The sequence below is a fragment of the Cetorhinus maximus genome, chromosome 13 (assembly GCF_964194155.1).
Source record: "Cetorhinus maximus chromosome 13, sCetMax3.hap1.1, whole genome shotgun sequence".
NCBI classification, from domain to species: domain Eukaryota; kingdom Metazoa; phylum Chordata; class Chondrichthyes; order Lamniformes; family Cetorhinidae; genus Cetorhinus; species Cetorhinus maximus.
Window position 1 is genome coordinate 12,745,106 of NC_135891.1, and position 21,037 is coordinate 12,766,142.

Consider the following 21,037-nt stretch of genomic DNA (forward strand, 5'->3'; position numbering starts at 1 on the left):
CATGGCTGATGTTGCACAGAGCTGGTATTGCGTGTGGATTTCAGGACCTATAGCCTTGCGTGTGCAGCCCAGATCAATACACATCCTTCGACTCATCAGCCGTCGAGCTCCCGATTACAATGTGGCAGGGGAGGGGATGCTCACAGGAGGTGGCGTGTGAAAATCAGGCACTTCCTAGCACAGCCTGCTTCCAGCAGCCCAGCTTACAGAAAAAGAACACTTAACATAAGCTTGTTTCTTTAATTTTAACAAATCACCAATATTGCATCAAGATTTAGTAAATGTGAATTTACTACAAGTTAAGTACAGGTTAATAACATTATGACAAGTACATTGACAAACATATATTAATGAATATAAACTGATATCTGTACAGTGTCTGTATACCAATGATCATGCAAGAGGAGCCTATTGAAACATTCAGAACAGGCTGATTTTGACTGACAGCTACCTCGTCCAGGAAGTGTTACACAGCGTGGTAGAGAGAGAAATAAATCAAAATGTGCAGGAAAAGGGGTATTTTTAAACAGACGTGATCACCATCGTCACATTCACTTGTGACATTGTGACTAATACAGATGCACAGTGCAGGTGACAATTACTAATCTTTTCCTTTTTCTTTTAATTTGAGGAAACTTTGGGTGCTCACAGGAGATTTTGAGTATAGCGGCCATGATGCAGATACAGAATGTGTTTGTGGTGCCCCCAAACCAGAAAGGTGCAGCGGTAGGTTCAGAAGTTTTATAAAGTCTCACAACCTGCCCATCCCGGGCACCCCCCCCCCACCCCCGCTAATATTCTCTATTGAATCTCTGAGTGCAGACTGGCCTCTTCACTGTAAGAAAGCAGTGATCTAGCCTAGGGGACTTAGGTTTTATTTAGAGGAACGGGTGTTGGGTTTTAATGGACAAGAGGCTGCAATATAATTTAAGGTTTCCCCGTGGAACATAAAATGTGAATGTGCATAATATTTATTTACCACAAGTCAAATTATTTATTGATAACGGATAAGTGAGTTACAAAGCTCTGACTCACTCCATGCGTTATTTCCGTAATTCACCCACTCCTCTGTTCTTCGGTTATAATGCACATGATGTAACTTTATGAGCTTGAAGTTTATTTTTTATTCCCAATTACCACCCATCACCCTCGCCCCTTCCTCGTCATCTCTGTTCTTTCATAAAGGGATTGACTCCTTGCTCGGGCATGGTTTTACATATACCAGTTATCCCCCAGCATCTTGTCTGTCACTCACGTGTGCACTTTGGCAGTGATTGTCAGCAGGCTATTTGACTGAGGAGCACATCACAGCCAAGCTCAATTCATTGCTCACCCTGTGCCCATGCAGCACTCTGGACAATTTCCACCTCACTCTCATAAGGGCACTGAGTAACACACTTATTGCAATCCCAGTTTGGGGTTAACTAAATCAGCAAAAAGGGATTGAACCCAGAACTTTCTTGGTCTTCAGGGTTCAGCTACTCACTTGATAAATACATTGAGGTATCGGTGGATCCCTTAACTTATTCTGAAGCTGTTATGTAACAGAAGAGGTGCAAATCATGCCACAACCCATTAGGTCTGTGTGCTTTATAAATATCATTTGAAGCTCCCTGCCCTGTATTTGCTATTTTATATATGTTCAGTAATTAGATTTCCTTTCTCTTTATTTAAAAAAAAAAAATCTTTTATTCCTTGTCTGTGTGCTGTGTTTCATGTTGAATGTTTTTCTGAGGTTGAGGCAACATGCTGTAAAAGCAGGCAGCTGAAGGATTACAGCATCACGTGATACATCCTGTGGATTTGCACGGTTTCATTTTACAGGGTTGTACTGGTCTCTGCACACCGTAGCACCATGAATTTACTCCTCTGTACCTAGGGGACATAGAAGCATTACTGAGAGTTGTCTTCTTTGAGCTTGAGGGAGAAAGAATCATCTGGCCCATAGAGTTATCCACATCTTTCATTTGTCCCATTCATTACTAAACAAAAGATAGTTTAGCATTGTGCGATACATTACCTGCTGATTATTGTTATGTTAAATCTCCCTGCTTTCCCTCAAATAAATGCTTCTAGCCAAAAATGGGAGCAAATTATAATTTCCATTTTACAAGGTGAAAAAACTGATGCTGTTCCCTGTAATTGTGCTTGTCATGAATTTCGCTTTGTTTCGGTTTTAATTAAGGAAGCAGAGATCGTCTTTTGTTCCTAGGTCAAGGTGATTTACTCATTTTAAATTGCTAATGGGCTCATCACTGTAAATAGCAGAGGGCTTGTTGTAATCTGAACAAGGTGATTGTCTATCGCACAAAAACAAAATGCTGCGGATGCTGGAAATCTGAGATAAAGCAGAAAATGCTGGCATTTGTTTATTATGAATGTCTGGAAGCTGGTGAATTCAGCCCCAGCAAACAAAAGGGAATGTTCCTGGTAGGAAGGTGTGGTTTTCTTTTGAGCTCCGCACTTGCCTAAGTGTATATATTACTATAATTAATGCACATAACATTTTTCAACACCTTTTTCAACAAGTAACAGAGTCTTTTTTGCAAAACCGAAAACATTCAAAGCATAATTAATCTGTTATCGACCTTTAGCGAACTGTATTTTTATGCTTAACGCTGTAAAGTATTTGTCAGACTTTTGAGTTTTGTTTAACTGCATTATATTAAATGATGCATTTATTCCATGCTGTAAAATCTCCTCAGAATTTAATGTTGCCATTCTGAATTGAGGTTGGTAATGTTGCAAAAGCCCCATTAAATTCAGTAAGCAGATTACTTCAAGCAGGGGAATCATTAATACTGCAAGTGCAGGTTACAGCAACCGGGACATAGGAACAGGAGTAGGCCATTCAGCCTTGGGAGCCTGTTTCATGATTCAGTTAGATCCATGGCTCATGTGAATCTTAACTGCATTATCCAGCTGCTGTTGAAGCCTCTGAGCCCTAACAAAACGGGAACCACTGTGAAATTGCTCAGAGAAAATGTCTATATAAAACCTGAAATTGTGTCGGTGGTTTAAAGCTGCTGGGACATGTGTGCATTAGTTTATAAATGAGAGACAGCAAAAGAGTGTGAGTGTATAGGGTGTTAGGGCTGGGGTTGGCGGGGGGTGGGGTGGGGGGAGAATTGTACTGGCAGTGGAGGGGTGGAGATATCAGGGGCATTCGTTTGGTTTTGCCTGGGGCATGTTAAATGTTCCTGTGGTTTAATTTTGCTTCAGTGCTTTTGTGCGTATCTTACTGTATTCTTTTTTAAATTCCCTTTCAAGGCCCGGGAGCACAGGAAGTTTGCTGTGGCTGAGGGAGACCATCTCACAATGCTGAATGTCTATGAGGCCTTCATTAAGGTTTGGATCCAGCCTTTTGTGTCTAGGTCACAGCCGTTACACAATTTGTACCATGCCATATAGACATCAATGGAAGGTGGTTATAAGCCGATACTTAAGAAAGCAGCAAAACAGGACCATTACAAAGCTTTGCCCTGAAGTCTTCATTTCTTAGAGAAATATTCACTAACTTTAGGACTCCTACTGTGGCCCTGTGAGTCAAAGCAATGTCGGATGTTGGACTAAACTTTGCAGACCGGATAATCCTAGATTTGATTTCAGGTCTGTGCTAAGTTAACTGATCTCACCTGAGGCTTTCAGTGCTCTTGTCTTCGGAAAGGGTAAAAAGATAACCAGTGTCCTAACTTCTGTTTAACGTATACAAAAACTCTTACTGAACCGTGCACATTTGTGGATGTGCTGTGAGGAAAGGATCAGACTAATGGGTGATGTTCCCCAGAGTTTAATAGCTTACTGGCATTTACTAGTTAAGTTCACACATGGAGATTGGCCACTTGGCTGTGAGTATCTATGTACTGTAATCTGTAAGCAGTGAAGCCAGTAGAAGGCTGGAGAAGAAAAAGGGTGGGAAAATCCCTTTTATATAAAAAAAAATTGGGTTACATCTGGAGAGGCCAAACCAGCCTGTTTGCAGATTGCTGCAGGTTGCTTTGTTGCAGTATTTTCTTAATCCGTTGATTGAAAAGTTTTTTTATTTCCATCACTAGATATCTCCCTGACAGACAGATTCCATTAAGTAGAGCTTAAGGTGGCTGCATTCTGGTCTCTTTTCATCGTTCCACCATTGGCAGCCATGCCAACGACCAGCGGCGTAGGTCATAAGCTCTGTAATTTCCTCTAAAAACATCTCTACCTCTCTCTTCTCCTTGAAGACACTCTTTGCAGCCTGCCTCTTGGCCCAAACTTTTGGTCATGTGTCCTAAAATCTCCTTTATGGCTCTGTGTCAAATTTTGTTTGAATATTCTCATGTGAAGCACCTTGGAATGTCTTATAGTGTTAGCAGCATTATTGTTATGGCATAGCGGATTGTAAATGCTGAGCTGCTCAAATCCCAGAGGAATTTGGAACAGCTGCCACGACTGTTTTTGCAATTTGTATTTTTATTTCAAGATGCGTGCCTTAGTAATAAGTCCACCGAGTCTTTGAGGTTTTTTTACAAAACTAAGTGAAACATTTATTAATAAAATAAATGATTTTAAGCACACACTTAGATCTACAAATTACTACTGTGATAACTTCTAGCTCCCCTAATTAATCTAACTCCCCAGTTACACCTCTGTTAAGGCAACAGTAAAACAACATACGTTTCAACAGACCCAGGCAAAGCACACAATACCCTGGACAGTGATATTTAAAATGAATTCTCTTAGCTTCGGTTCCTATAGGCAGCAGCTTGGTACATAGAAGCTGGAGGCTTTTCACACTTGTTAGACCTTAGAATGCCTTCTTTCCTTACACATAACCTCATCTCCTTTATACATGTTTCTCCCTTTTTAATGTAAGTCCCATTGTTCCAGTATGTCTTTGCAACTTTACTTTTTCCATAATATAAATCTTTCATAGCACTCATATTATCAGCAATCTTTGGGGAAAATAAACACGCTGTTTGGTTTAACCTCTTATGGCTAGGTGTGACACCTTACTACACTGTTTTATCTAAAAATGCAAATATTCTTCACACCCCCCATTCTAAAACTGCAGCTATGTTTACGTATTTAGCATTTCAAACCTAGTTTCCCTTCTGATACATCAAAGCACCAAGACCCGCTGTCTATAATTCAATTAAAACCCACACACACACATGCCTACACACAGAGAAACTAATCCAAACCCCACTATTAACCTACCTTTACAATAAATTACAGTAATATTATGAAAATTATTATATTTTCATGACAGTTATAGAAATGCAACTTGTTGTTCCATTTGAGCCAATAAGGATGTGTGAGCAGTATAAACACCGCTGTCTGACATAGAGTCATGGAGTTGTTATGGCACAGAAGGAGGCTATTCGGCCCACTGAGTCAGAGCCGGCTCTCTGTACAACAATCCAATCTGTCCCATTCCCTTGCTGCATCCCGGTAGCTCCATAAGTTTATTTCCCTAAGGTGCTCATTCAATTTCCTTTTGAAATCATTCATTGTCTCCGCTTCCACCAACCTCATAGGCAGCGAATTCCAGGTCATTACCACTTTCTGTGTAAGAAGTTCTTTCTCGCATTATAACTGGTTCATCATAACTGGGTCAGAAGTAAATAAATTTGTTCGATTTGGAGTAAAGGATAGAAGTATTTGTATCAGAGCTGGGAGCTACACCAGATGAGCAAACCTCATTCCTAGATTTGTGATACATCTCAATTTAATTGGAATGTCCCAACAATAACCATCACCACTGAAAAGGGTCAGCAAGATGCTGCACCCTCAACCTGGTAAAATCAGCTGAACCCTACAGAAAACCAGTCTCCTACATCCAGGTGCCAACCTAACTTCCACCCTGTGAAGTCTTTCCGGAGGGTATGGCTGTGTACGTAGCACCGTGAGGTCTCAACAAGGAAAATGGTGAGACTTGTGATCCAGCAGAGAGTAGAGGGATACGGGTTTGCAAGAGTGAGATGAAAGGTGGTCAGATTGACTCTTGAAAGAGAATGTAACCGTGCTAAAATAAAATGCAAAATATTGGGACATAGAGTGGAAGCTCAAATGTCCTTCGGCGATGCTTACATCAACTCTGAGGAACGATTTACACCCGAAGCATTTTCTCTTTACAGATGCTGACTGACCTGCTAAACGTTTTGAGTTCTTTTTTTTTTAAACCTCAGAGAGTGGGTGACTGTTTTCCATTTCTACCTCGTTATGTTTTTAAATTCTTTACGTTTTGGAGCATGACCGTGTTATTGCTGTGAATTATGAGTTAGAGGTTGACACTGTCAATATTAATACGTTTTCTTTGTCCGTTGCAGCACAATAAAAACTCGCAGTGGTGCCAGAAACATTTCTTAAATTACAAAGGACTTGTTAGAGCCACAACAGTCCGGGAGCAACTGAAAAAGCTATTGTCCAAATTCAGAGTGCCGAAGAAATCAAGTGAAGGTACCAACATGGTGGAGTATTTGAAATTCCTTATACTGGGCACAACTGAGTAGTTAAAGGACAACTATTGTGCTGTCAGCTGGCTGTACAGTGGCAATAATTAATAACAGTTGGAAATGGCTGCTCACATTTCTGTACCAATTATGTCAGAGTATTGTGTCTGCTGTCAACAAGATTTTGGTTCTCCACTGCTGATGGGGGTAGGGGAGAGTCTATTGCTGAATTTATTTATTCAGACTTAGAATAGTGGAACTGACAGCTTTTGGCCCAGTTTAGCGAGAAATCCTTCTTACAGATTTTATTCTTGCTCTTATCGATAGTACTGTGCAACTGGTTTATAAGAAAAATCCAAGGTAGCATTTTGTTTCATTCTCATGGAGAAGTACCTGGCTCCTGTCTGCTGCTTTCCCCTTCCTTACCCCAAGACTAAGATCAGGAATTGCTGTGTGCTACTGAAACCCTCATTCACGCCTTTGTTAACTCTAAACTTGACTACTCCTGGCTGGTCTTCCACATTCTACCCTCTGTAAACTTGAGATCATCCAGAACTCTGTTGTCTTTGTCTTAACTTGCTCCATGTCTTTTTCCCCTATCACCCCTGTGTGCTCACTGATTTATGTCAGCTCCTGGTCAAGCAGTGTCTTGCTTTTAAAATTCTCATTTTCAAATCCCTCCTCACCCCTCCCTGTCTCTGTAATTTCCCCCAGCTCCACAACCCTCCCAGAGCACTACTCTAATCCTGGCCTCTTGAGCATCTCCAATTTTAATTGCCCCAGCATCAGTGGGTGCACTTTCAGTCGCCTAGGCCCTAAGCCCTGGAATACTCTCCCTACACCCCTCTGCCTCTCTCCCCTAGGACACTCCTTAAAACCCACATGTTTGACCAGGCCTTTGGTCACCTGACCTAATACTCATATGATTCAGTGTCATATTTTGTTTTATAATGCTCCAGTGAAGTTTGGGACATTTATTATATGAAAAGCACAATATAAATATAAGTTGTTATTGCAGTGAATTACAGGCCCAACACTACATTCCATTGGTCTGTAGCGCAGTCAATGCACTGCACTACTGGCTCCTGGAAGTATTTGTAAGCCGGAATAGATCCCTGATTTAACTCTCCAGTTCAAGGTAGTGAAAGTATGTTACAATATCACATGGAGGGACCGAGTAGAAGTTAATATAATGCAGGGTGTGGATTTATTGTGTGTTTTACTATTGATTTAATTAGAATTGTAAGATAGTTATAATCTGTTTGGTCATGTCAGTGTTTAACTCCTTGCAATATGATACTAGAAAGTAGCACAGGACATTCCTTAAATAGAAAAGCATGATCTCTTCTGTATGAGTATTTTTTGTTATTATATGTATTTTAGTTCATATAATGCAAGAATGAAACCCTGAAATGGTAATTGGGTGCTAAATTTGTTGATTTTTTTAATAGATTATTGCAAAATGTAATCCTACCGGTCCTGAAATGAGACAAGGGTGAAATTAATGATTAAAAGCTGCTGTCAGAACATTGGCACAGCCCCACCACAAAACCAGCCAGGCCCCAATCTATGTCAGCCTGCTTCAGCCCCTCCCCAGCACAACTCCAGTCTCAGCCCATTCCCCGCTTCCTGTTTAACAGAACATGGGTAAAGTCGTCTGCTCCTACAGCTATCTGAAATGAGAGCTGACCTGCTTTATATGCTTTCTCCTCAGGTGACCCAGATCCTATCCTGCGATGTATTGTTTCAGGTTTCTTTGCGAATGCTGCAAAGTTTCATTACTCTGGATTCTACAGGTAACAACGAGGCAGTTTTGCCGTCAAGTTTATGATTTTTTTTTCCCTCATTAACTTGCAATCCTCTCTAAATGAGTCTTAACATCCATCATTACAAAGCAATTAGATGTAATGCATATCCTCTTTGATATACTGCGTACTTTTCATAACCTTTTTGACAGGTGCCATCCCAAGCTCCTTTTTTTAAATATGCTGCTTTAATTTGGGCTCAGCTCTGATACTGCTGTGATTGAATAGCCTGCCTGTATATATTGTCAAGTCTCCCACACATAAATAATGGGCACTTGGGTGAGCAGAGGCAACACCTTCAGAAGAGAGATTTAGGGAGAAGAAAAATTCTTCCTATGATCCCCTGTAGCAACTCTCCATTACAATTTGGGGAGATGATGGCGTAGTGGTAATGTTACTGGACGAGCAATCTCAAGGCCCAGGCTAATGCCCTGGAGAAGACGGTTTCAAATCCCACCACGGCAACTGGTGGAATTTAAATTCAATTAATAAGTTGGGAATATAAGGCTAGCTTCAGTAATGGTGACCATGACAACCATCATCAGTTGTCGTTAAAAACCCATCTGGTTCACTAATGCCCTCTAGGGAAGGAACTCTGCTGTCTTTACCTGGTCAGGCCTCCAGACCCACAGCGATGTTGTTGACTCCTAACTGCTGAAATGGCCTGTCAAGCCCCTCAGTTCTAGGGCAATTAGGGATGGGCAACAAATGCTGGCCTTGCCTGCAATGCCCACATCCCATGAAAGAAATTTTTAAAAATGCAATGAAGTTACAAAATAATCTGCACTCTACTATGCCTTCTACCTACTATGACATTCTCCAGTATAGGCTGTAAGCATATTTATTTTAAAAAATTAACTGGAAGACCTTTTTTATAGGACCATTCGAGATGATTATGAGCTTCATATTCACCCAACTTCCGTATTATATGGAGAGAAGGAACCACAGTGGTAAGTTTGACTCAATGACGATTGTTACATCATTTTATTTTCATATAACATATTGAAACATAGAATGATACAGCGCAGAAGGAGGCCATTCGGCCACCTTGCCTGTGCTGGCTCTTTGAAAGTTATCCAATTAGTCCCATTCCGCATTGATATCCAGTTCCCCCATCCACATTTCAAGTATATACCCAGTTCCCTTTTGAAAGCTATAACTGAATCTGGCTCCACCCCATTTCAGACTGTGCGTTCCAGACCTGTAACATCTGGTGTATTAAATACTAATTTTTGTATGGAGTGGGGGAATCTTATAGCATCCTGTGAAATAATAGCTGTGAGTTTCTTAGCGCCTCATTGTCACATTCCAACTGTTGCCAGGGTCGTGTATAATGAGATCATCCAGACATCCAAGTACTTTATGAGGGATGTGACCGCGATCGAATCTTCATGGTTGTTAGAATTAGCCCCACACTTCTATCGGAGAAGAACTGTAAGTATCTGCCTATTCTGTGCTCTGCTTGAGACTGTATCCTGCAGCGCATCCTATCATTGGAAGATGGGTGGAAAAAGCAGAATAATTGGCTTGGATGATGAAATATAAAACTTAATACGATCAAGGGATGCAGCTGTCTTAGGGTAATAATTGAATGGCGGAGCAGACTCGATGGGCCGCATGGCCTAATTTCTGCTCCTATGTCTTATGGTCTTATAGTCTTATAAGAGCGATTTATGATGCCACATCTGAACCCAGAAATATTGAGGTATGAAAGTGGAACTAATATAGCGCCTATCACATCTACAGTCTATTTTAAAGCATCTCACTTCCAGCGAATTACTTTTGTGGTGTAGTTGCTGTTGTCCTTTAGGTGAGCGCAGCAACCAACTTGCGCACAGCACAGTGATATCTCACAAATAGGAAATTATATGAAGGACCAGTTAACCTAACCATCCAACCTGCTGGCTGTGGGAGCAATGCTGGCCCTTTTTCTTGCTAGTTTTGCCCATTGTTCTCCTGAAGGAGGGGGAGGAAAAGGGGAGGAAAAAGGGGGGTAAGATGCAAATGTCATTGAGCATTCTTACCAGGATGAACAACTAAATGTTCTTACTTTCTCCACACTGGAATATGATTAAAAATACTAGTCACCTTCCAGTACCTTATCAAATGAGCCTTGACAATAAGTATTGATTGACTATCGGACTAAGGGGCTCATTGTCACCAAGCTCCATCCTGTCTTCAGCAGATGACCATATACATACACTTCCAGCTGAGGTCACTGGATAACAATCTAGAGTAAGATCCCTGCCTGAAGAAGATGCATGAAGCCAGCTACAGCACACATTGTCACCCAGCTGAGATCCGTGAAGTTGAACTCAGATTGGAGATCGAAACTGGGGCACGATTTCTTTTAATCCTTTATTCACACGAATGGCTCATTTGGGAAAGGCACCATATAACTCGGCCCCAGCAAGTCCCCAGTCTGATTCCCAGTCCACGATAGCAAAGAAAGAACTTGCGTTATCTCTCAGACACCCTAAAATTCTTCATGTCAAATGAATGCTCGGACTTGGGGTCCCTTAGCCAGGGGGAGAAAAATCACGCTCTTGATTGCCTACTGGAAAGTACATCGATGTGGCCATTGTATGTGGGTGTGGATAGAATCCGACCTGGTGATGGCTGCACTGTTGAATAAACTGTTAATGCTCAATCGTTTCATACCTAAAAATGACTACTAGAACAGTAAATCACAGGGCACTCATTGGAATATATCCACTGTCTTCTGTTTCGATGGGACTGCACTCGCCTGGTTCCATCCTTATTTACCTAATCATAGCCAAGGCTTCACTTGCAATGACTTCTCTTCCCATCCCTGCACTGTTATCCCTGCTGTCCCCCAAGAATCTATCCTTGGCCTTCTCCTAATTCTCATCTACATGCTGACCCTAGTTTTCAAATAAACGCTGACAAACACCCAGTTCTACGTCACCACCAGCTCTCTCAACTACTGCTGCTGAGTTATTGGACTGCTTATCTGACATTCAGCACTGGATGAGCAGAAATTTCCTCCAACTAAATACTGGGGAGACTGAAGCCACTGTCTTCAGTCCCTACTCGAAACTCTGTGCCCTAGCTACCGGCATCATCTCTGTCCCTTGCAACTATCTGAGACTAAACCAGACTGTTCACAACCACGTGTCACACTGGACTCCAAGATGATTTTCTGACCATGTATTCGTGCCATCACTAAGATCACCTATTTCCATTTCGTAAAACATTATTTTCTACTCGTTCTGGGTGTCGCCGGCTAGGCCAGCATTTATTGCCCATCCCTAATTGGTCTTGAGAACAGAGTGGCTGCACTGAGGGCTCAGTGGGGCCCCAGTGCCCTCAGAGGGCATCTGGAAACACATGTAGGCCAGACCTGGTAAGGGCGGCAGATTTCCTTCCCTAAAAGGGCATGAGCGAACCAGATGGGTTTTTTAACCATGCTTTCATGGTCACCATTAGACTTTTAGTTCCAGATTTCTTTTTTTTTTGATTTCAAATTTCACCATCTGCCGTGGCGGGATTTGGACACTGGTCCCCAGAGCATTACCCTGGGTCTCTGGACTACTAGTCCACTGACAGTACCATTATGCCACCGCCTCCCCCAGCTTTTCCCCTGCCTCAGCTCATCATCTGCTGAAACCATCATTTGTGCCTCTGTTACTCCTAGATTTGAATATTCCAGCACACTCCTGGCTGGTCTCCTACTCTCTACCCTCCGTAAATTTGTCATCCAAAACTCCGCTGCCCATGTTTTAACTCGCACCAAATCCTGCTCACCTATCGTCGTTGTGCTCGCTGATCTGCATTGGCTCTCAGTCAAGCAACGTCTTGATTTTAAAATTCTCATCCTTGCTTTCAAACCCTTCCATGGCCTTGCCCCTCCCTATCTCTCTCATCCCCTCCAGCCCTGAAACTCTCCAATATGTCTTCACTCATATAATTCTGGTCTCCTGAGAATCCCCGGTTTTAATTTGCTCCACCTTTGGTGGCTGTGCCTTCAGTTGCCTAGGCCTTAAGCTCTGAAATTCCCTCCCCACACCTCTCAGCCGCTCTGTCTCACTTTCTGCCTTTAAAACGCACCTTAAAACCTGTTTCTCTGACCAAGTTTTGGATCATCTGACCTAAAACCTGATGTGGCTCGCTAACATATTTTGTTTTATAATGTCCCTGTGAAGCACCTTGGGACATTTTATTATGTTAAAGGCACTATATAAATATAAGTTGTTGTTATAGTACGAGTCCCTGCCTGCAGGAGAGAGAAGGGGTTGAAACTGGCAAAAAGCGAATGTTTTTCAAGAAGTAAATCTTTAAGTGGCTAATCTCGTTTTTATTTTTTGTTGTTTGTTTTCAGTCCATTTCTCAGAGGGCAAAGAAAGCTCGAGTTACCTGATTGTTTGTTCCTGTGACTCCGCTCTCCCCTGCAAGTGACGGGTCAATCAGCTACTTGCAAAGCCAAATTCTATTTATTTTTATCATCTGTTTGTGAATGAACTTCGATGCAGCTCATGCCATCAGATTATTTATTGGTTAAAGATAAAAAGCGGAGTTCATTTTGGAATGTCCAGTCTACAGGTCCAGAGTCCCTGATAACCCGGCCCCCGAAGGAAAGGCACTCAGTTGCATTTATGTTTATGTCTCTGATTCGCTAGTTGGTCCTGTTTGATTTTCATGAGCTTGCAGGTTTAGAGAGGGTTGTATTTTTTAGCAATGTTGCCTCATTTGAGCCTAAGTCCTAATTCATAATAACAAGATCTGCTTGTATCAGCAAAGTGAGATATATACAAATTAATTGGAAGCATGTATTTAAACTCACTTGATATGTGGTTTTTGAGCATCCATGGTGCACACTTATTTAGTCAACAGGACAATAAGCTTGTACATCCATTTTTAGATCAACCTACCTATATACAGTGTACATAGTCTCAAACGGAGTCATTCTGTGTCCAAGCTGCGAAGGTGAGAACATTATAGGCTCCAGTGCAAAGTATCTTGTAAAAATATCTCTTAGGAAATAAATACACTCAGCTATTGAAATCAGGGCTTCCAGAGTGATCCGTGGGTGTTCACAGTCACAATAAATGCATATTTTCTTGTTCATTATTTAACCTTCAGCTTCTTCTATGAAGAATAGTGCTTTCAACAACAGTTGTGAATGAGTATGCTGCCTTGGTCCCTGTACATTGTATGCATTTCTGGCTATGATGTGTTCCTTTCTTAACTTTTTTTTAAGATATCACAAAATAAATCCATGCCTTAAGTTCTTGTGTGGTCCTGTGCCCTCTTTACAATTCATGCAAGGTTTTTTTTTTGTTCAGATGTGCTTACACTGCCCCAGAGTTCAAGACCCATTTCCTTTTACCACATGAGAATTTCCATTCTGGGCTAGGCTGGTAACAGAGGAAGTGCCCACATAGGTTTCTTCTATGGCAAGGGTGTCCAGGCTGTGGCCTCTTCCCATCCAACCTCCCCTTAAATTACAGGCTGTTCAGTCCTTCTTGTACATTTCTAATTCCTGGCTTGACCTGTTTGCCTTTAGCGGGTCTGGACGTTTTGCAAGGTTTCTTTCAGCAATTATCCACCAATAAAGCAACATTGCTCAATCAGAACACCAAGATCTGACATGTGCAAATCAGTGGGAATCTGAAGAAAGAAAGAAACAAATTAAATTTGAATTTAAACCTTATATAACCTCTCTACCCTGACAAAATCGTACATACCTGTGGAGCCCAGAAAGACAGAAGCTTGTGCTGTCGTTTCCAGTTATAGAGCTGAATTGGTGGGGATCTAGGTTGTTTGCCCACCCTTTTGCCTGGGAATGTTGGATGAGTTCAAGAGCTTTTCAGCTTGCCCAAAGCACCCCATCGCTGACAGGCACAGGCTCTGCAGGCTAATTACTGGGAAAGCTTTTGGGAGAGTGTGAATTTTCAGCCGACTTTGGCCTATTTGCTGCAGTCTGCCTTATCTGAGTCCTGTGGAGCCTGCCTACGTTCAGGGATCGAGTATTTGGCTAGCTGAAAAGAAACACCCCTTTTCTCAGACCCAGCATATCTCAAACACTAGAATATCTGCTGGAAACACTCTCCCAACCATGTTATTACCTCTGGAACACATTCCTTTTCCTGCAGGACTTTAAACACAATTTTAATTAACCAGAACTTGAACTGAGGTTATCGGAGCATGGTTTCTGACCACAGAAGGCTCCGGGATTTCCCCTTGATCACCCCAGTGCAAATTCTCCAGGTCTTTCCTGTTGGCAGCCACTAAGCTCAGGTATTTTTTGGACATTCCTGACCTCATGAAAGGTTTCTCCTGGCGCCAATGGTTTTTCAATGCCCCCCCCACCCCCGCCCCTGGTATCTAAAGAAAGAAAAATCACCACTGCTAGAAATGGTTAATTTAGTATAAACTGAATTGAAACCAATAGTTGGACATCAGATGGTTTGCACTCCTGCTGGGTATCATGTCTCCACCTACAATGGAAACCAGAAGTGTTCCTTCTCAGCTTTTGAGGGAGAGCTGCTCTGGGAAACCCACTAAAGGAAACCGACAGGATTCCCGAAAGAAACAATGCTGGAAATATACAATGAATGAAATATGCAGATATGTAAGGAAATATACAGGTATACAAGGACGGTAGTGGGGTCGGTCCAGCGTATGAAGTAGCGAAAAATGATGTTTCAGTAAAACCGTTCATCACAATAGTAAATTCGAAACTGTTTATTTGGACTAGAATTTGTTCAATCGAATTATTTTCACATGATGTTAATTTGTTAAACATCTTTCTGGCACAGGAAAAAGCTGGGGCCAGGTTTATTCACAAAACCCTGTATAACAAAAGTGCAGACCACTTTTCCCTTCCACATAGCCTCCCCCATCCCAGGTGGAAATTGGTTCTTCTATACGTGCCCTAACCTTTCGCCAATTAGTGTAAGCTGCTCTTAATCACAACTACAGCATGTGCTCAATTGTCACAGCATTTGCAACATCAACACAAGACGTTACACTAAAAAAGACAGGTAAGTGGAATGAGGTGTTGAGCCCATTCTGTTCACCCTGTTATTTAAATTTGCATTCAAGATCACTTTAGGTTATATTTATCTTACTCTTGGCAGAAGACCAGGACTGTACTTCCAGTTGAGTCTAGGGCCTACTAATTTACTTTCTGAACATTAGATTGGAAAGTAGCAAATGAACTCCTTTATTCAAAAAGGGAGGAAGACAGAAAGCAGGAAACAGGCCAGTTAGCTGAACATTTGTCATAGGGAAAATGTTGGAAGCTTTTATTAAAGATGTTATAGCAGGGCACTTAGAAAAATTCAAGGCAATCAGGCAGAGTCAATACGGCTTTGTGAAAGGGAAATCATGTTTAACCAACTTATTGGAGTTCTTTGAAGGAGTCACATGTGCTGTGGATAAAGGGGAACCGATGGATGTACTGTACTTAGATTTCCAGAAGGCACTTGATAAGGTGCCACATCATTATTTAGAAAAATAAAAGCTCATTGGTGTAGAGGGTAACATATTGGCTAACCAGAAGATTGGTTAGCTAACAGGAAACAGAGGGTAGCCATGAATGGGTCTTTTTCTGGTTGGTGTCATGTAACAAGTGGTGTACCACAGGGACCAATGCTGGGGCTCAACTTTTTACAATTTATATAAATGACTTGGATGAAAGGACCAGAGGTATGGTTGCTGAATTTGCTGATGATACAAAGATAGGGAGGAAAGTAAGTTGTGAAGAGGACAAAAGGAGGCTACAAGGGGGCATAGATAGGTTAAATGAGTGGGAAAAATTTGGCAAATGGAATATAATGTGGGAAAATGTGAAATAGTCTATTTTGGCAGGAAGAATAAAAAAAAATGCTTATTATCTAAATGGTGAGAGATTGCAGAACTCTAAAATACAAAGGGACCTGGGTGTCCTAGTTAATGAATCACAAAAGGCTAGTATGCAGGTACAGCAAGTAATTAGGAAAGCTAATAGAATGTTATCATTTATTGCAAGGGGAATTGAATATAAAAATAGGGAGGTAATGCTTCAGTTGTACAGGATACTGGTGACACTATATCTGTAGTACTGTGTTAAGTATTGGTCTCCTTATTTGAGGAAAGATGTAAATGCATTAAAAGCAGTTCAGAGATGGTTTAGTAAACTCATATCAGGGATGGGCAGGTTGCCTTATGAGGAAATATTGGACAGGTTAGGCTTGTACCTGCTGAAGTTTAGAAAAGTAAGAGTCGAATTGATTGAAGCATATAAGGTCCTGACGGGTCTTGACAGGGTGGATGTGGAGAGGATGTTTCCTCTTGTGGGAGTATCTAGAACAAGGGATCACTGCTTAAAAATAAGGGGTCCCACGTGTAAGACAGAGATGCGGAGAAATTTTTTCTCTGAGGGTAATCAGTCTTTGGAACTCCTTTCCCCAGAAGGCAGTGGAAACAGAACCTTTGAATGTTTTTAAGGCAGAAATGGATAGATCCTTGATAAACAAGGGGTGAAATGTTATCAGGGGTAGGCTACAATCAGGTCAGCCATGATCTTATTGAATGGTGGAGCAGGCTTGAGGGGCCAAGTGGCCTACTCCTTCTCCTAATTCGTATGTGTGTAAATATCTTCATAACATTTCATCTCAAGTTTACGTTCACTGCTAGTTTGTTCTATATATTAACAGTTGCATATGTGAAAGAGCAATTCCTTAAGTTATATTCAGCTTGAGGTTACCTTAGTATGTCATCACAAATTCACCAGAATGATGCCAGGGCTAAAGGGTTAAATTATGAGGACCGATTGCATAGACTAGGCTTGTATTTCCTTGATTATAGAAGAATAAGGAGTGATCTAATTGAGCTGTTTGATGGAGTTAAGCCACGATCTAATTGACGGAATTCATCAAATATTTTCTAAACTCAAAGCAATATCCGCTGCCTTGTGGTCATATACCAACTCAATCCACCTGAAACCTTACTTTCACTGGAATCTACTTATGCACATGTCTCCTATAGTTCTTATCTCATTAGTTGCTGCTTCCATTGAAGCCCAAGTGTTCTCTTCACTGAACTATCTGATTAATGTACTGATGTTCAGGTTCATTTTGTATCCCCTAACTTGCAAATTTATTGCTACTGACTGCTCATATATTGGATTCCTTGGCTGATTTCCCTGTGCCTCCTTCCTCTACCTCATTTTCTCTGTGTACAATACAGAAGGTTGGTCCTCTTTCAATGTTGATGGGTATAAATAATCTATTAATTATTTTTTAATTCAAAAACATACTAGTATAGATTGAGAACTGGTTATCAGGCAGGAAGCAGAGAGTAGGAATAAACGGATCATTCTCAGGATGGCAGGCTATTACTAGTGGGGTAATGCAAGGATCCATGCTAGGTTCACAATCTGTATAAATGATTTGGATGTGGGGATCGATTGTAATATTTCTAAATTTGCTGATGACACCGAACTGGGTGGGAATATAATTTGTGAGGAGGATGCAAGGAGGCTTCAAGATGACTTGGACAGGCTAATTGAATGGGCTTGAACATGGCAGAAGGAATATAATGTGATTAAGTGTGAGGTTATTCACTTTGATGGAAAAAACAAGTAGGCAGAGTATTTCCTAAATGGTGAGAGGTTGGAAAATGCGAGTGTCCTATGGGACCTGCGTGTCCTTGTTCATGAGTCACTAAAAACTAGCATACAGGTACAGCAAGCAATTAGGAAGGCAAATGGCACGTTGGCCTTCATCCAGAAGGGATTGGCGTACAGGAGTAAGCATGTCTTGCTGCAGTTATATAGAGCCTTGGTGAGACCTCACCTGGAGTGTTGTGTACAGTTTTGGTCCCCTTATCTAAGGGAGGATACACTTGCCATAGAAGAAGTGCAACGGATGTTCACCAGATTAATCCCTGGGATGGAGGGATTGTCTTATGAGTAGAGATTTAAGGAGACTGGGCCTGTATTGCCCAGAGTTTTGAAGAATGAGGGCTCACCTCATTGAAACTTACAAAATTATGTTTCCCCTGGCTGTTGAGTCTAAAACCAGGGGACATAATCTCAGAATAAGGGGTAGGCCATTTAAGACTGAGATGAGGAGAAATTTCTTCACTCGGTGGTGAACCTCTGGAATTCTCTTCTTAGAGGGCTGTGGGTGCTCAATCATTGAGCGTGTTAAAGACAGAAATCGATAGATTTCTGGAGACCAATGACATCAAGGGATATGGAGATAGTGCCAGTTTCTCATACTGAGGTAGATGATTAGCCATGATCTAATTGGAAGTCTGGGAAGAGTGTTCTGCAGTCACCATTGTGGTGAAGCAGTCTGGGAAGAGTGTCCTGCAGTCAGCATTGTGGTGAAGCAGTCTGGGAAGAGTGTCCTGCAGTAATCATCGTGGTGAAGCAGTCTGGGAAGAGTGTCCTGCAGTCAGCATCGTGGTGAAGCAGTCTGGGAAGAGTGTCCTGCAGTCAGCATCGTGGTGAAGCAGTCTGGGAAGAGTGTCCTGCAGTCAGTTCTTGTTGAAAATAACAAGTGCAACATCACAAGACAGCACGAGAGAGCGGCGGAGAGATCAGAACCAGCGCGAGTGCAGGGAAGCTTCAAAAAATGATGTCAGCACAAAGGTGAGAGCTGATTGGTGAGTAGTGGGTAAGTGTTTTTCTCCACTTTAAAATAGATTAAGCTAAGGAAAGATAAGGGCTCTAGATTTTATTTAAAGTACATAAATTATTTAACTTTTTACCGTATTTAACTTAAAGTAAGGATTTTAACATGGCAACTCAGTCCCATGTTATGTACAGCCTGCAACATGTGGGAAGTCCTAAACGTTCCCTGCGCTCTGACTGACCACGCGTGCAGGAAGTGCCACCAGCTGCTACTTGAGCTCCGAGTTTCGGAGCTTGAACGGCAGCTGGAGGCACTGAGGTGCATCCGCGAGGCTGAGTTTCATGCATAGCACACTTTTAGACATGGTCACCCCACAGCTTATGTAAGTGCAGACAGAGAGGGAATGGGTGACCATCAGTCAGAAGAAAGGCGTCAGGCGGGTAGTCAGGAAATCCCCAGAGTGCATCTCGCTCGAGAATAGTTTTTCAGTGTTGGGAAACGGTGAGAGTGACGGTACCTCTGGGGAGTGCAGCCACGCTTATGGCACTGAGTGGCTCAGCTGCACAGGGTGGGGAGGAAAAAGAAAGGAAGAGCAATAGTGGTGGGAGACTCGATAGTAATGGGAACAGACAGGCATTTCTGCGACCAAAGACATGATTCCATGTTGCCTCCTTGGTGCCAGGGTCAAGGATATCACTGAACGGCTGCAGGGCATTCTAAAGGAGGAGGGCAAACAGACAGAGATCGTGATACATATTGGTACCAACGTCATAGGTAGAAAGAAGGATGAGGTCCTGCAAGCAGAATTTAGGAAGCTAGGAAACAGATTAAAAAACAGGACCTCAAAGGTAGTAATCTCTGGATTACTTCCGGTGCCACGCGCTAGTGAGTATAGAAATAGGAGGTTACCCCAGATGAATGCGTGGCTGGAGAGATGGTGCAGGAGGGAGAGTTTTAAGTTTCTGGGACATTGGGATCGTTTCTGGGGGCAGTGGGACCTGTACAAGGTGGACGGGTTGCACCTGAACTGGAATGAGACCAACATCCTTGCGGGGAGATTTGCTAGTGCTGTTGGGGAGGATTTAAACTAACTTAGCAGGGGGATGGGATCCTGAAAGGAGGTTCAGCAGGGGGAGATGCACAGCCAAAATTAGAAGAGAGGGCAGGTGAGTCTGGAAGGCATAGAAATTATAGGCCATTTAAGGCACAAGGGAGCTTGGCAAGGCTGGATGGTATTTATTTTAATGCAAGGAGTCTGACAAATAAGGCAGATGAGATGAGGGCACAAAGTGTGATGTCATTGCTGTTACAGAGGCATGGTTGAGAGAGGGGTAGGATTGGCAGCTCAATAGTCCAGGATATAGGGTCTTCAGGCAAGACAGGGAAGGAGGTAAAAGAGGAGGGGGTATTGCTATATTGATCGACGAATCAATTACAGCAGTAAGGAGGGATGACATCTTAGAAGGCTCCTCAAATGAAGCCATATGGGTAGAACTGAAAAACAAAAAAGGAGCAATCACATTGCTGGGAGTGTACGATAGACCCCCAAACAGTCAGAGAGAAATAGAAGAGCAGATATGTAGACAAATTTCAGAGAAGTGTAAAAATAATAGGGTAGTAATAGTGGGGGATTTCAACTTCCCCAACATTAACTGGGTTAGTCATAGTGTGATAGGTTTAGTGGGAGCGGAATTCTTAAAATGCATCCAGGAGAGCTTTTTAAGCCAGTACGTAGAAAGTCCGACAAGAGAGTCCTGGACTTAATTTTAGGGAATGAAGCCGGGCAAGTGGTAGAGGTATCAGTGGGGGAGCATTTTGCAGATAGTGATCATAACTCTGTTAGATTCAAAGTTGATATGGAAAAGGACAAGGATGGGCCAGAAATCAGAGTTCTAATTTGGGGGAATGCCAATTTTAGTAAGATCCGATATGATTTGGTCAAAGTGGATTGGGAGCAGCTACTTTTAGGTAAGTCTGCATCAGAGCGGTGGGACTCATTCAAGAAGGAAATAGGAAGAATACAGGGCCAACATATTCCAGTAAAGACAAAGGGTGGGACCAACAAATCCAGGGAACCCTGGATGTCAAGGGATTTACAGGATTGGTTAAGAGAAAAAGGGAGGCTTTTGGCAGATACCGAGGGCTCAAAACAGCAGAAGCCCTAGAGGAGTATAGAATGTGTAGGGGGGAACTTAAAAAGGAAATTAGGAGA

General features: G+C 42.1%; 1 protein-coding gene across 2 annotated transcripts in view; it reads left to right on the forward strand.

Annotated features, from left to right (window-relative positions):
- The window catches only part of dhx35 (DEAH-box helicase 35), a 59,763-nt gene extending 46,279 nt beyond the window's left edge, over positions 1-13,484 (forward strand). For both annotated transcript variants that reach the window (XM_078554965.1, XM_078554966.1), the window contains 7 exons: positions 632-726; positions 3,271-3,348; positions 6,309-6,438; positions 8,146-8,227; positions 9,115-9,186; positions 9,559-9,670; positions 12,579-13,484. In XM_078554965.1, the coding sequence (XP_078411091.1) occupies positions 632-726; positions 3,271-3,348; positions 6,309-6,438; positions 8,146-8,227; positions 9,115-9,186; positions 9,559-9,670; positions 12,579-12,617 (608 nt within the window). In that variant the 3' untranslated portion in view covers positions 12,618-13,484. The remainder of the gene's footprint in view (positions 1-631; positions 727-3,270; positions 3,349-6,308; positions 6,439-8,145; positions 8,228-9,114; positions 9,187-9,558; positions 9,671-12,578) is intronic.
- Positions 13,485-21,037: the final 7,553 nt, after the last annotated feature.